The sequence below is a fragment of the Helicoverpa zea genome, chromosome 21 (genome assembly GCF_022581195.2).
Source record: "Helicoverpa zea isolate HzStark_Cry1AcR chromosome 21, ilHelZeax1.1, whole genome shotgun sequence".
Taxonomy (NCBI): Eukaryota; Metazoa; Arthropoda; class Insecta; order Lepidoptera; family Noctuidae; genus Helicoverpa; species Helicoverpa zea.
The window spans coordinates 4,753,153-4,769,764 of record NC_061472.1 but is presented as its reverse complement, the minus strand read 5'-3'; the positions used below and the strand labels follow the sequence as shown (position 1 = coordinate 4,769,764).

General features: G+C 45.5%; 1 protein-coding gene across 2 annotated transcripts in view; it reads left to right on the top strand.

The window, feature by feature from the left end:
- Positions 1–16,612, top strand: part of LOC124640957 (facilitated trehalose transporter Tret1-like) — a 50,925-nt gene that overhangs the window by 20,897 nt on the left and 13,416 nt on the right. The window contains exons 2-3 of one of the 2 annotated variants that reach the window (XM_047178940.1): positions 4,511–4,861; positions 16,002–16,137. In XM_047178940.1, coding sequence (XP_047034896.1) covers positions 4,799–4,861; positions 16,002–16,137 — 199 coding nt within the window. In that variant the 5' untranslated portion in view covers positions 4,511–4,798. Of the gene's footprint in view, positions 1–4,386; positions 4,862–16,001; positions 16,138–16,612 lie in introns of those variants that run through there. The other variant, XM_047178941.1, reaches the window with a different exon arrangement.

Here is a 16,612-nt window from a genome sequence, read left to right as displayed (position 1 = left end):
ATATAGGCACGGTCTATTTCATAACATCTTGCAATGAACAGGAAATAGGTTCAATTGAAAAATCATTAACGAATTACAGAGAAAATTAAGTTAGAAGTTTGTGCCAACCGTTAAAAAAATGGATTTAACTAGTTTTAGTATACTGTCACCAAACTATTAGAGTTCTTTCTTTAGTTACCTTTTTTATATTTTTAAGCAGCCAGTTACTTAGCGGCATACCAAAGATAAGGTTTATAGTAAAAACTTTTTTCAAGTTCAAGTTTTTTTTTAATAGAAACCAGTTTCTGTTTTTTGTTAATAAGACGAGTTACTGTCATTCGGAAATAGATAGATATTACTAACGGTTTTACTGTGTCTTTAGAACTAGTAGAATTCATTTCAGTGTTTGCCTTCACAACAATTAGCATTTAACTTGGCTCATGTGAAGTTAGGAATTTGACGCCTCGCGTGGGCTTAGAACTTTTTTTGCGAAGTTTGTAGCAGCCAACTTCAGCCAAACAAAGTGACTGGACAAGAACTAGGTATGCTGTACAATGAACTTAAAATAATATTCGAATAAATAGTTGAAATTCTAAATTATTGACCCAAAGCGTGATTCAACGTCTAATGTTGTGATAACTCGCGTATTTAAACTAAATATCTGGACGTTAGCTAATATCCTAATCTTATTACACGCACCTTTATACCTATTAATAAAACACCTTAAAATATGACTGAGTCAGTAACAACCGTCGATATTCTATAATCTATACATATAATAAAATGATAGGAAAGTCAAAACTGTACATTGAATATTTTTTTAAAAGAATACTTGGGGGGTGATCTATTATCGATTCTGAACCCAAATATATAGTTTTTAGAATTTTTGTCTGTTTGTCTGTTTGTCTGTTTGTCTGTATGTTTGGTCTCACTGAACTCGAAAAGTACTGCATAGATTTAAATCAAATTTTGCATGAATATTACCTGGGGGCCAGTTCAACATATAGGATATATATTATCACGCTATCACCTACGGGGGATGAGCAATGAACGATAATTTCTGTTAACGTTTCTGCAACAGCGGGCGCAATAATGACACATATTTGAATGTTGAACTTTGTAAGTTTATCGGCCTATTATCAATCTTTACATAGAAAATAACGCTTTTATAAGTAACTTGAGCAAAAAACTGAATTTAAAGAAATGATATCCTAAAATTATAGATGAAGAAAATCATGCAGAAACAGATGTGCCATAAAACTGGTAGTAGGTAAAATATCAATCAAAATCAAAATCAAAATCAAAAGTCATTTATTCAAAGTAGGCTGAAAATCAGCACTTTTTGAACGTCAAATCTACAAAAGACAGCCCCCAAAACGCCCGCCCTTCACCACTTCCTATGTGTTTTTGCTGGGAAGAAGAAGTGGTGGAACAAACTCCCCAGCAAACAGACAATGAAAACAGACTTCACTTTGTCATGGTATGTTCTTACTTTCAAGAAAAAAATATATGACGACGTGTGTATTTCGCTACTATAAAAACACTACAAGAAATATCAGTGCATCGTCAGGGACATTTTTATAATTCTTTCACCATTAGAAAGTTACATTATCTGCGAGTAACATAGGGTATATTTTATCCCGGTGCGGGCAGTAGTTCCCATGGGAAGCGGCACCCACGTCATGAAGAAATTATGAACTTCCCCACATTCTTAAAAACTCTACATATGTTGTTCTGACATAATATAAGCTATACCTCTCATAAACATGAATATCCATTCATTTCATCCAATAACAAACATGCATCACACTGAAAGTGCATTGCGACTATTGCGAGTCTAAGATTTTATTATTATAAAAAAAAACATTGTAATTAATATTCAAACATCCTTAAAAATAAGTTCCTGGTTTTAATACACTTTTTGAGTAATGAAGAATGTAGGCAAAATACGACCGAAACACATTGTGTCACTTCTAAAATTAACATCAATGGTTATAACTACCTGTCACAATACGTCAACAAGATGTCAACAGAAGACAAGAGTTCGTTCGTTCTGAAAACGTACAAATTACGCGTCGCAGGCCAGAGACATACTTGCTTTCAACTTCTAATCACAAATCATCGAGCTAAGAATTATATCACAAATACACCGTTCACAATTACGAACAGTCACAGTCACACGTTTATTATCATTGATATTATTCAGTTACAAAGACAGAATTACTATCAAACGTGTTTTCGCTAAATGTTCTATTAGTTTTTGCAAACATACATTCCCAACTCTGATCTCATGGAGGTGGCGCCCGGGTGTCACCACTGTGCGGACTGTGCGACCTATCGCATCCGGCCCCGGTTTAAACCATGATCTGGAGCGAGAAGAAATGGGATGACAAAGAATGAGGCGGCGGAGCGACTGAAAATTCCCAACTCTCATCCCAGCCACTGCGGTAAGACACCACGAAAGCCGGATGTCGAGAGACGACTCCCGGCCACCGTAGGCGTGAGCGATTAGTTTTGAGTGGGTCATCGACCTTCCGGCTTCTGGGAGACCCGTTATTTCACGCGCCCCTCAAGGAGATTCAGCAAACCCCTGTGAGGCCCACTAGGGCCAAAGCCTGACACTCCCTCACGCTGCTCAAACTGATGGCTGAGAATTACGTAACTTTCCAGGATGCCATGCAACGTGTTGCAAATGCCCAGGCCTTTGGGAGCTTGGTAATCCTTTTCTCCACCTTAACTTGAGTTTTGTGGTGCATGAACAAATTAGAATAGTAATGAATTAGGTCATCTTCATCACGTATTTACCAACTCTTAATGTTCATCATGCACACCCGCTTCTCTAACTTTATTGAAGGATCACTAACATTGTTTCAGTTAGTTTAACTACGCTACTATAGCCCGTTGTCAAACCTTTTAATATCAATTCTGTAGAAGTGTGAATATCGAATGTGTAATATATCGAATTTCAGTTTTTGCATTGCACAAAAACCAACGTTATGATTTTCGAGAAGTCAAAAGAGTCGGCCTGCTAAGAATTATATTCATCGTTGGTTAATTGAATACATTTTCAGAAACCACAATAACAGTAGGAACCAAAGCGAATGATCGCTTCATAGAGCTCTGATTTTCTCGAGGCGATCAAGTCAGTTCTGGTCTGTTCGCTCATCAGATCTTTGAAAGCGGTTCGATCATAATATACCTACTGTTGTCCTGTTTACCTACGTGTGACACATAATATGGTATTTAAACGTCCTCCGCAAGAGAGCGAACGTTTGTGCTATTTATAAAGACGAAATTTTACCGTTGTGCAGTAGTGACGCGCAGTATACACAGCACTTATGTTTCTTCTGATCTGCTGGCTCTACCAAGAAATGACAAATTGCGAGCGTACATTTTGAAAATCTTGGAAGAACTGCAGGCTTCAAGTGCCAACACACGAATTGGACTTACTCTCTCGGACGTATACTTTGCGTGATCGTGAATGCAAACATTTCGGTGGAATTCCAACATAACATAGTGAGTGAGTGCACAGAAAATCCCCGAAATACAAGTAGTGAAACTATGCGCTTGCCTGATGACTCAGTCATCATCCACCCAGCTATTCCTCAATTGTGTGGGTGTTGGCTTCCAGTCAAACCGAATCTTTTTGAGTACCAATGTTTACTTGGAGTGCCTATCTGATCTCTTCAACCCAGTGAACTAGACACCGCGTTATCCATGGTAAGTAAAACTCTTTGACAGACTTTCTGGCTCCTGATTTGTCGCAGCTGCTGCAGAAAATGTACAAATGACAACTTTGTCAGACCTTTGTTTTCTGTGAGAATTACGTAATAATTTTCCAAATCGGTTGACTAGATCCAGAGATTTCCACAACGTCACAAACTTTACTTCATTTGTTTAGATAAATAGTCACAAATCGTCGACACCACCTTGATTGATCAACCCGTGCTGCTGCTAAGTGGTAATCCTAATTATACTGTTATGTAAAAGAATACACCTACGCTACGGCATAAGTAGTATTTTGACAATTCCAAATTGCCCACGCAGACGAAGTCGCGGGCAACAGCTAGTAAATGAATAAGTAATTAGGACGCATTAACTTAAAAGAATGCAAAATCGACAAAAGCTTTTAATTTCCAAATGTCAAATTAGCAATTTTTATACAAAACGTATAAATTGGACAATAATTTTAACGTTGTTAATGTAAATAGGTGTGTCATCAGAGTTTGGTTGTAATAACAAAAAATGTGATGTGCCATCATTAAAAATTACGCTTTCCAATATAAGGTTGGCTAGGACGGTCATTCTGCATTACGCAGTGCGTCTTAGGAAGTGGTGTGCAATGCATCACGATCTGCTGACGTTTTTATTACTTCCTCATAAAAATGTCAGGTAGCCTCAACTTTATGTGTAGTTAGATAGCTTAGATTTATTTTATAAAAAAAGTCACGGCTGTACGTACATTTATATTTTATAGTGACTATCAACGTACCAAACAATAGGAAATGTGCAATACATATTTTTTCTATAGATAACCGCAAAAAAGTGACAGTGGAAAAATACGATAAGAAAATTCAAAAAGTTTATAAAACAAAAGTGACCGCTCAGAAATTTTTAATATCAAACATAAACTTCTCACTGACAGCAGCATGCAATAAGAATTAGACACTTATCTAGTTAATGTTATCATCACAATGCACCAATAAATCTTCTACAAATATTATGCACCAGCAGTGTCAATAAATCCATAATACGCGATTGTTGTGTTTTCATAATTATCTCAAGAGTGTAGTGCACTGTGCGTTTAAAAAATACAAAAATGACAACCAGCGAAGAAAAAGATTGCAAGCCAATCAGTCGATCCCGTGTTATATTGTCACAGGTAAGTGTTTTTAAAAATATTTTTACTCATAGGTACATTATTCTTGATTAATTCATATATATAGTTCACAAGAAAAAACATAATAACACAACTTGTAATAAAACTATCAACAGGTAAAATGTTATACCACCTTCATAGTGAAAAAAAAAAACATTCGAATTGTGAATGTGTAGGTTGCGTATTTAGTGTTGAATAAAACCTTTGTACAAAATAAAATATTGACTGGACAAAACGCGGCTTCAGATGAAAAAAAAAGTTTTTGTGAATACGCGGGAAGTGATGTTCGAGGAATTTTTGCGTGAGATTTATTTTTCTATTGAAAAAATACCTACGTATATTTTATTTATTGTGAGTTGTTCCGTCATTTATACATAAAATAAATTATTATGAGTGCAATTCGAGCTATTTAATATGTAATCGGTGAATCTATGAATTGAGTTGGCAGTTTTATGTGTCGCAAAGGTAACCAAATATCAATTTATGATTTCTCACAGTAGCATTAAGTTTTTATTAGCTAGATCTGTATCATTTAAGGTCATTGACGTTCATTCGTAAGATTGAATTCAATCGTCATGGCAACGGATATTAATAGTGCAATATTGGAGACCAATTTGTATAGTACATTGATTTTTGTGTTATTGATTATACTGTAGTTTATGTACGGTTTAATTTGATATCTTTGGGAAGCTATTTTTCTTATTAGACCTATTTTACTCGTATGATGATATGTGTGGTCAGGCTTATGCTTATAAGTAGTTCACGTAATTTCACTCACGATAAAGTAAGTCGTTTATAGTTATTAAACTTATGGAAGACACTTACCTACTTACGTAATTTACTCAAAACAAGTGCTGTGGAAAATTTCAGTTAAGATGTTGGTTCTTTATGAATCGTCCGTGGACCTTTAATTGCAAGCGGAGATAGTCGGTTCTGATGCATTTAGGTCAAATGCATTTTTCAGCCAATAGGTACACGGTCTATAAGGACCTGCTACATAGCATTTTAGAAAGTTCTAGATTTCTTGAGATAGAGAATTAGAAAATGCACTGATCGTGGGGTTATTTTTTTTATAGAATAGTACCATTATCCAAGTAATGCCGAGATATCCTTATGCGTTTCAATAAAAAAGGTACTTTAAACGGAGTGAATGTACGAAAACAATAACATAAACAATAAGAATACTAAGTAATTGATTGGTTTATCAATAAAAGTATTGTTCATTAATTTTTACTATTGCACATTGCTTGCACTTACGACGCCGTGAAGATAATTTCGCAATAGTTCTAATTGACAATTAATAATAATAATTTTATCTTTACTACAGGTACTAAAATTGATAAAATTTACGTACTTTATAAGTCTTTGTGTTTAGCTATTTTTATATCATTGCATTAACCTAGGTCAGTTTATTATATCTAATCATTTGACTGATAGCATAAGATACTATGGGAAATAACAACTTAGGTACTGCGTGATATCAAAAGACAAGTGCCGATAGGTATATATTGTTCTAACATGTAAATCAGAATGTTTTGTTAATAGAACTTCTATTAAGTAAAAAAAATGTGGAGGAAAACCGTTTTTCCTTCGAAGTATGCAAGTACCAATGCAAAGTACCAGCGCAATGTAAATGCCTCATATAAATTAAATTTTGCACAAAATTGACCAATTTGAATAGTACCTTGTCATTTGCCTCTATCGATTCTTCTTCTTTTTTAGGGTTCCGTAGCCAAAATGGCAAAAACGGAACCCTTATAGTTTCGTCATGTCCGTCTGTCCGTCTGTCCGTCTGTCCGTCTGTCACAGCCGATTTACTCGGAAACTATAAGTACTACAGTGATGAAATTTGATGGGAATATGTGTTGTATGAACCGCTACAAAAATATGACACTAAATAGTAAAAAAAAGAATTGGGGGTGGGGCCCCCCATACATGTAACTGAGGGATGAAATTTTTTTTTTCGATGTACATACCCGTGTGGGGTATCAATGGAAAGGTCTTTTAAAATGATATAAAGTTTTCTAAAAAACATTTTTCTTAAAGTGAACGGTTTTTGAGATATCAGCTCTCAAAGTCGTAAAAAGTATGTCCCCCCCCCTCTATTTTTATAACTACGGGGTATAAAATTCTAAAAAAAATAGAGGTGATGCATGCTAATTAACTCTTTCAACGATTTTTGGTTTGATCAAAGTATCTCTTATAGTTTTTGAGATAGGTTGATTTAACTGTAATTTACGGAACCCTTCGTGCACGAGTCCGACTCGCACTTGGCCGGTTTTTTTTATTATTATTTTTGTTATGCATAGTTTGGTTTAGTTTAATTTAAGTTATTTTTAATTTGAACGTTGTGCGCACCTGTAATTAACATATTTACGCAGGAAATATTACAATTGTAAACTTATATATGTGAAAGTATTTGTAAAAAAGTTGTTGGTAAGCATAAATAAATAAATAAATAATAAATAAGTACCAAGAATAACCCCACCGAGGGGGTCCCCACGTTGTCGTCGTGGTGGGGCTTGCGTGCCTCAATGATCCTGAAGCTCTGCCGGTAGAGATACTCATGCCGGAAAGGTTCAGGGGAGAGGCCAGACAAAGAGGGACCCAGGGAGGGGCCGCTCCTGACCAGTCGACGCTTGTGGACATGGCAAGGATGCGGCCATACCCGCGGAGGTGCAAACCTTTTGGCGGGTTTGCTGAGCCGGGTTGGCTGGACAGCAGACGGAGGCATGTCTAATGCCGCCGCCGAGGGCTTGGCTTAATCGCCCGGCCCAGAGGAAGGACACCTCTTAGATAAAAAACCACCCAATCCCAAGTTTCGGGAGCGCGGCGAGGGGATGAATGGCCGTGGGGGACACGGTCGTTAGCGCTCCCCCCTGTTGGGGCCAGCCGCCCCCAACAGTATGTAGGCTTGCCCCGGTATGAGGCCACTGCCGGGGTCGACGTTTAGTTGCTCTCATAATCGTGGGAACCGTATGGAAACCTTAATCGAAAAAAATAAAAATAAAGACGATGAAAGGGAGTGGGACGAGGACTCGGACTCCGAGTCCGCGTCCAGCGATGGAGCAGCGGGAGACCTTAGGGTCCCCCAAAGTAAGAAGGACCACCGAGTCGATGCCTTCCTAAAGAGGAAGAAGGACGACTTGGGGTCTTCCTCCTGCGGCCGCGGGGCCCCGGCCAAAAAGGCCGACCGGAGGCCGGAGAAGGGGAGGGTCGCTGAGGCGCCCAAAGACAAGGGAGGAGCAGCTCAACAGAGCTCCTCCGAGGAGGACTCGGCGGCCGTCGGCTCTGACCAGGAGCGGAGGGCCAATTTCGCCAAGACGGTGGCGGCCGCGTTCAAGGGCGTGTCCCAAAAGCGTCTCGGGACCAGCAAGCGGAAGGCGATTGATTCGGCCTCGGCCACAATAATTGCGGCAGCCGAAGCAAGCTTCGGCCAGGCTCCAAAGAGCGATCTGGCCAAGCTGCAAGAGGAAGTGGCTCGCGTCACGGCCGCCCTGAACTAGAACAGGAGTCTACGGGCGGACCTGAGGAAGATAAGAGAGCAGGAGGCCGAACGCAGCGGGACCACTTCGCAGCGGCCGCAGCCCTCCCCGGTGGAGAGCCAGGTACTGGCCCTGGTCCGACAGGAGATGGCGGCCTTCCAGGCCCGCTTCTCCGTCCTGGAGGGCAGGGTCCTACGGCCTCCCCTCGCGGCGCCGAAGCCCCCAGCGGCCCAAAGGGCCTCTTATGCGGCTGCGGCTGCAGCGGCACCCCCGCCCAGAAGGGGACCGCCGAATAAGCCACCTGTGGCGGCGCCGAGCGGGCCGCCCAGGAAGGCGGCTGCACAGCCAAAGCCCAAGGCCGCAACAACGGTCCAGGCGCAGAGGACCCCGGTGCCAACACCAGCACCGGTTCCGTCGTCGGCACCAGTGGCGAAACGCCCTCCGAAGCCGAATCCATCTGCGGCCCCTACCTCCCCTGCCACTCAGTCCGAGTGGCAGGTGGTGGGGGAAAACAAAAAGAGACGGAGGGCGGCCAAAGCGGCCAAAAAGAAGGCCCAAAAACAGCGGCGCAGACAGCGAGCCGCCGCGGCGCAGCTCCGCGCCCCCAAGACCGCGGCTGTAGTAGTCACACTACAGCCGGACGCGGTCAAAAGGGGCGTGTCGTACCGTGACGTGCTCGCCCAAGCAAAGGAGGCGGTGAACCTGCAGGAGCTAGGTATCACCTCCGGCCTCCGGCTCAGGGTGACCGCAACGGGCGCCCGAATGCTGGAGGTCCCAGGAGCGGCCAGTGGGCCCGCCGCAGACGCTCTAGCCGAGAGGCTCAGGGCGTCCATAAGTGCGGACGATGCCCGAATCTCCAGGCCCCACAAGTGCGCGGATCTGCGCATCATGGGCCTGGACGACTCAGTTACTGCGGAGGAGGTGGTGGCCGCCGTCGCTAGGACGGGTGGGTGCTCTGCCGACGAAGTGAAGGCGGGCACCATACGTCCCGACTTCAGGGGCACGTGCACCATCACGGTGAGCTGCCCCGTGACGGCGGCCAAGAGCATCGTCGACGGCCGAAGATTGCTGGTTGGCTGGGTGTCGGCGCAGGTCAAGCTGCTTGACCCCCGACCGCTGAGGTGCTTCCGATGCCACGTCGGGCATCATGTGGGTGTCCGTTGCACCTCGGAGGTCGACCGCAGCGCCCTCTGCTTCCGCTGCGGTCAGCCCGGTCACAAGGCCGTGGCTTGTAGTGCCGCGCCGCACTGCACTGCATGCGCGGCTGCTGGCAAGCCGGCCGAACACCGGGCGGGGAGCAAGTCCTGTGCCCCACCCGCCAAGACCAAGAGTAGGGGCAAGGGCCGGCCGTCCGTCGCCGCCACCACCACCACCTCCGCAGTGGCCACCACCGCAGCTCCTGGGGCCGCCGCCGCCTCCAACGCTGCCGCCGCTGCCAACGTCGCCACTGCTGCTGTCGCAGCGCCCGTCTCGGCGTCTCAAGAGGAGGAAGACGTGATGGAGTGCTAGTCTGGCTCCATTACGCTTCCTCCAGGCGAACATCAACCACTGCGCCCGTGCCCAGGATCTGTTGCTCCAAAGCATGGCGCAGTGGTCGATCAACATCGCCGTGGTCGCTGAGCCGTACTTTGTCCTTCCCAGGGATGACTGGGTTAAGGACCTTAGCGGCTCAGTGACCATCATATCGTCGGCCGCCGCTGGTACTCCTTCCCTCGAAGGGGTGAAGAGTGGAAGGGGTTGCGTCGCAGCACGGTTCGGGGAGATAGTCGTCGTGGGGGTGTACTTCTCCCCGAGCCGAACTCTCGCTGAGTTCCACAACTCCCTCCTGGAGTTGTCCGTCGTCGTCGGAAGTTATTCCCTCCCCGTGATAGTGTTAGGGGACTTCAACGCCAAGAACTTGGCCTGGGGTTCCCGACGCACAGATGCACGGGGTAGGATGGTGGAGGACTGGGCGCTGGAAGCAGGCCTGGTCGTCCTCAATCGGGGTTCTGTCCCCACGTGTGTACGGATGCGGGGCGAGTCAGTGGTGGACATCTCGTTCGCCAGCCCCGCTCTGCTGCCGCGTGTCTTTGACTGGCGCGTGGAGGAGAGGGTGGAGACCTACTCCGATCACCGGTACATCCGGTTTGACGTCTCCGCCCAGAACCCTAGCGCGCCGGTCCTGCAGACCCCGAGTGGTCCACGTTGGGCGCTGAGGCACCTGGACCGGGAGCTTCTCCTGGAAGCCTCAGTCGTGCAGGCCTGGGTGTCATCACCGGACAGGCCCGCCGACATCAACGACGAGGCGGAGTGGTTCCGGGAGACCATGTCCGAGATTTGTGACGTGGCCATGCCCCGAGCCCCGCCAGGACGCGCCCGACGCCAGGTGTACTGGTGGTCTCGCGAGATCGCCGCCCTTCGAGAGGCGTGCGTCGCTGCGAGGCACCTGTACACCAGACACCGCAGGCTGCGCATCCGCCCTCCGGATGCAGAAGCCAGGGAAGCAGAGCTGTACGAGGGATACAGAGCTGCGAAGACCGCCCTCCAATTGGCCATCATCCAGGCCAAGGAGGTGGCCAATGCGGAGCTGCTGGGGTCTCTGGACAGGGACCCGTGGGGGCGCCCGTACAAAATGGTGCGGGGCAAGCTCCGCCCATGGGCCCCCCCGCTGACCCAGAGTCTTCGGCCTCAGCTGGTGGAGGAGGTGGTGAGCGCTCTGTTCCCTTCGCGCGGGGAACACTCTCCCCCGCCCATGTCTCTGCAACCCGCGGTGTCAACGACGGACCACACTTCCGACGACGACGATGTCCCCGAGGTGACTGGGGTGGACCTGAGAGTGGCGGTGGCTAGGCTGAAAGCCAAAAACACCGCCCCAGGGCCTGACGGCCTGCCTGGCAAGGCCTGGGTCCTGGCCCTTGAGGCTCTCGGGCCTCGACTTAGAGGGCTTCTCAGCGCATGCTTGGAGAGGGGCCAGTTCCCACTTCGTTGGAAGACAGGGAAACTGGTCCTCATACGGAAGCCGGGGCGCCCTGCGGACTCTCCGTCCGCATACCGGCCTATCGTGTTGCTCGACGAGGTGGGCAAGCTCTTTGAGCGAGTTGTCGCACACCGCCTCGTCGCGCACCTTGGGGGGATAGGGCCGGACCTTGCGGACCACCAGTTTGGTTTCCGCAAGGGGCGCTCAACGGTGGACGCCATCATGCGCGTGAGAGCTCTCACGACGGGGGATGCTGTGTCCCGGGGGGGGGTCGTCTTGGCGGTGTCTCTTGACATCGCCAACGCCTTCAACACCCTTCCCTGGAGTTGCATTAGGGAGGCACTCCGGTATCACCGGGTGCCGACCTACCTTCGTCGCGTGGTCGAGGCCTATCTGTCGGATAGGTCCATCATCTACCCTGGTCACAACGGGGAATGGAACCGGCGAGAAATGTCGTGCGGTGTTCCGCAGGGGTCGGTACTGGGGCCGCTCTTGTGGAACATCGGCTACGACTGGGTGCTGCGCGCCGACCTCCCTAGCGGCGTCAGCGTGGTCTGCTACGCTGACGACACGCTGGTTCTGGCACAAGGGAGGTCGCACCAGGAGGCGGCCGACATAATGACGCGCGGGGTTGCGACAGTCATCGAGAGGATCCAGCTGCTGGGCCTGGAGGTGGCCTTGCACAAATCCGAGGCCATGTGCTTTCATGGGCTTCGGAACGCGCCACCTTCAGGCTCCCAGGTCACGACGTTTGGGCCCCAAACTGGAGAAGACAGGTGCTGCCTTCAAGCGGCTCCTGCCCAACCTGGGAGGCCCAAACGCCCCCTGCCGTAAACTCTACGCGGGAGTCTTGCGGTCCATGGCCCTTTACGGGGCCCCGGTATGGGCACGTTCGGTACGGCCGCGGGCTGTACACTACCTGAACGTGCCCCAAAGGGTGATAGCCATTAGGCTAATCCGGGGGTACCGCACGATTTCCCGCGAAGCAGCTGGCCTACTTGCTGGACTGCCACCGTGGGATCTGGAGGCGAGGGTCTTCTTGCGCCTGTACGACTGGCGCGAGGAGGCTCAGCGCCGGGGAGAAACCCCGTTGCCGCGGCAAGTTGTCGCGCAGCGGGCGGAGCTCCGGCGCGATCTCATGGTGGCCTGGAGGGAGCGACTGTCGCAACCCAGTGCAGGGCACGCCACCATCGTGGCGGTAAGTCCCCTCTTTGAGGAGTGGCTCGGGAGGAGTCACGGCGCCCTCACGTACCGCATGACGCAGGTCCTCACCGGACACGGTTGTTTCGGGAGGTACCTGCACCGCATCGGTCGTGAGGAGGCGCCCGGGTGTCACCATTGTGCGGACAGCCCCGAGGACACGGTGGACCACACAGTCCAGGTGTGCCCCGCATGGGAAGGGCACCGCCGGGTCCTCGTCGAGGCTTTGGGCGGCGGCGACCTCTCGCGTCCGGCCCTGGTTCAGGCCATGGTCCGGGGCGAGAGGGAATGGGATGCCGTCGCCTCCTTCTGCGAAGCGGTCATGCTCGAGAAGGAGGAGGCGGAACGCCAGAGAGTTCGCACCTCTCATCCCGGCCGCCGCGCTGGACCAGGTAGACACCATGGGCGCCGGGTGTCGCGAGATGACTCCCGGCCACCGTAGGCGTGGGTCTGTGGGCGGTGAGTTCGGGTGGCTCATCGTCCCTCTGTCTTTCTAGACGACAGACCCGTGTCGACGGCGCGCGTTGTTCCACGCGCTCCTCAAAGAGATGTCAGCAACCCCAGCGGGGCCCAGCAGGGCCAAGGCCTGCCGGGGCTGCGGGTTGTTCGAAAGAGATACCGCGGCCCTGGTACATAAAAGGCCTATGACGGAACACGACGATTTTAGTCAGTAAGAGTCTGACACTCCCTCACCGCTGCTAACCCACAGCGGGAGGGGTCATTTGATGATTTTACGTCGATAAAAAAAAAAAAAAAAAAAAAGTACCAAGAATAAGTAGTAAGTATGGATGTGTACGTTATGTATAGATGAATATGAAAGCCTCTGGTCTTCTTCTTGGCGAGTCGATGGTTATAGCCTCGTTTCCAGCGACTGCTGTTCAACGACGCTGGCAGCTTGGCACTGTGTAATAAATGTAGGTCATTAGCGTCTGCCCATTCTTCGACAGCCACTCCATCTACAATTTAGCCAATCACAAAATAAATATAAGTTGCATGTCTTGGGTTTTTATTTGATTCGGAATTAGTCCTAAGTATTTCTTAGTATTTTTTTAAAGAGATCGAAACAGGAAGGACCTCTTTTTAAAAGAACCATTAGCTTTAGCAACACTGATATTTTTAGAATTTCATTAAGCGCATCAGCAAGGCATTAAAATGTATGAATATGCTTTAATGTTTGTTCATTAATTTTAATTGCACGTTATAAAAAGGCATGATAAACAACCTTAGTATCTAATGCCTAAATCAGCATACACGGCCCAATCAATCAATTAAATAATATTTTATTGTACTAACGTAACCCTGTATGTTTCATTTTTCATGCTATTAGTGACCATAAAACTATTATCGTTATAAAACTAGCGATATAATTACGTGAAAAAATCAATCGGCTTTGGTAATAATTGGTTACAAACTCGTCGGTAATACATTCACAGGAACCATGATCATTATTTTGCTATGTAGTATTCATAATATGTACCTATAGTTAGTAATCGTAGAAGGATAGACAAAAAAGATAATTCTAGATTTCGTTCTAATATTTTATTTGCTTACACGTGAATAATAATTCAGAGTTCATTCATATTCAACGTATATATTTTTTATTTACGAGGACATAAAAATAAAATAGATAACCATATACAATCAGTAATCTAGAACTCTTATCTTTATTGCAAACTATCAATTCTCCATTTAAGAAGAAACATGATAAATCAATCAAAATTAGCCTTGATGCATTAATGTACGCGAATTTTGCTTATTCGGGAAATACTTAGAATTTCTTCAGTTTAAATTAGGTACTACACTCATATTTTTGCTTATATATTTTTTGAGTTTTATAAAAATTATCACTACTTAGTTAGAGGATGTGTTAAAAGTGTTATACAGGTGTATGATGTTTTTATGCCATCTTAATTAATTTCACAAACCAGTTTTGTATTATTTTTTCCTTATATTCGCAATTAAAAATCATAAAGCTGATTTTATAAATGCAAAGTTCAAAAAACTATATGAATATTCAGTTTATCCGTGGTCCGTCTTTCTCAGATACTATAGACACCATGTTAGTATTTTACGTGGTCCATAAAAACTGCCAGATTTATTCTTGAAAATGTTTGTCAATATTTCAAATCAGTTTTTTTTTGGACTTTTTGCGTAAATATTGTATATCTCAAACGAAACACAAGCTGAAATCCCATGATTGATATCCTTTTTAAAGTAAACTTAGGCACTTAATTATTTAAAGTGTTAATGATAATATTTAACTTAAAATTAAAACCACTGGTTCTGACTAACGATCTTATGAATAACTGAATGAGCATGCAAGAATGCTGTTGTTTTCCAATTCAAGTGACATTTAAAAAGTTCATATTCATAAGTGTTTAGAATAATAAGATGAAAATAACAATAATGATTTGAACATGTTAACTGAAACTGCACCTATGTGCCTATATCTAATGTTAAGCGAGCGCATTTTGCTTACCACCATCTTTTGCACTTTTACAAAAAAAAAACGAAAAAAATATACAATATACCTATTTAAGCGTCTGAATTTACCAGACATTTGTCTCACACAAATCCATATTCGGCTATCAGAAGTAAATATCGGTACTAATAAAATGATGATACACTCAATGCTGAGCCTTGACCTACAAATACCTAGTAGGCGATATTGAGCAGGTAGTGTAAACTGTCATAACATCACGCCCACTATACATTTCCTGAAAATAGGCAGTAATTTATTAAGAAGATGTCTTACCAGGAAACTGATTTACTTACCTACAAGTTAAATGTACCTAACGTTCTTTTGCACGAATGTTTTGAAGCGATGCGGGATGGATCTACTTTTGGAAGAATTTACTTGGTTTTAAATCAGGAAAGGACCGACATTCCTAACTTAATATCCTCGTAACTCATCAAATAAATGAAATATTGGAACATAGGTACACTTCAGCTTTAAAACGTTAATTATCTAGCAACTCCTCGTGTAATGAATTTACCTCTGTCGCTGCGATTCATTAGATTGGTACTTATTGTGTCTTCATCACCGGTATACTTACAGAACATTCGTTTTATTTACCAGTGCTTTACAAGAAGCGACTGCCTATCTGACCTCCTCAACCCAGTTATAGTTATCGGCACGAATCTTGAGCTCTGACCTTCATCTGCGCAGAAGTGATTTATTAGCAAAGGACCAATCCCGAGTGAAGGCTATGACTCGATGCACTGCGGGCCAATCACCGCTTTAGCCCGCCTTCGCGCCTCACTTCATACCACAAAAGGGACCCAATAAATTACTTCTGCGCAGGTGAAGGTCAGAGCTCAAGATTCGTGCCGATAACTATACCCGGGCAACCCAATACCCCTTGGTTAGACTGGTGTCAGACTTACTGGCTTCTGTCTACCCGTAACAACTGCCAAGGATGTTCAATGACAGCCGGGACCTACATTTTAACGTGCCATTTACATACATTTTTGTACTAACACGTGTTTCCTCTATCACCAGGTACTAGCATGCCTAGCCCTGTACTTCTTGCTGATCGGGCTGGGCCTGTCCATCAGCTTCGTGACCATGGTGTTACCTGAAGTCCTGGACGCTAAGGAAGGATTGTCCATCACTAATAAACAGGCTTCATGGTTTGGTAAGTACTTTATTCCATTATTAACTGTTTAGGGAACAAATATCTATATACCTCTTATAAAAGAACGTCGTGTTATAACTCAAGAACGGCTGAACCGTTTAAGCTGAAAATTACAGGAGTAGTATCTTTTCGGGACATTAATGAAATTGCAGGCGGAAGCTAGTGTTAGCCTTCCTCTATGCATGGGCTTTCTAACACTGATATTTTCAAATCGGACAAGGTCGTCAAACTGAATCCTGAAACCCTTTAGCACCATAACACTCTACTGAGGTTTAGTAGATTATATGGTTAGGTTAGTCACTGTAATCTGAAACGCTTTCATGGTAAGCTGAACCCATAAGAATGAATTCAGTGTGGATACAATATAAAGCAAGGGGGAAATGGGATAGGTTTAATCGGTGAAAGTGCCTACTTTAAGTTCTTCTTTTACTAAACTTCACTGAGTAGTGTCGAAAAGTTATTAATTTAATTAGTG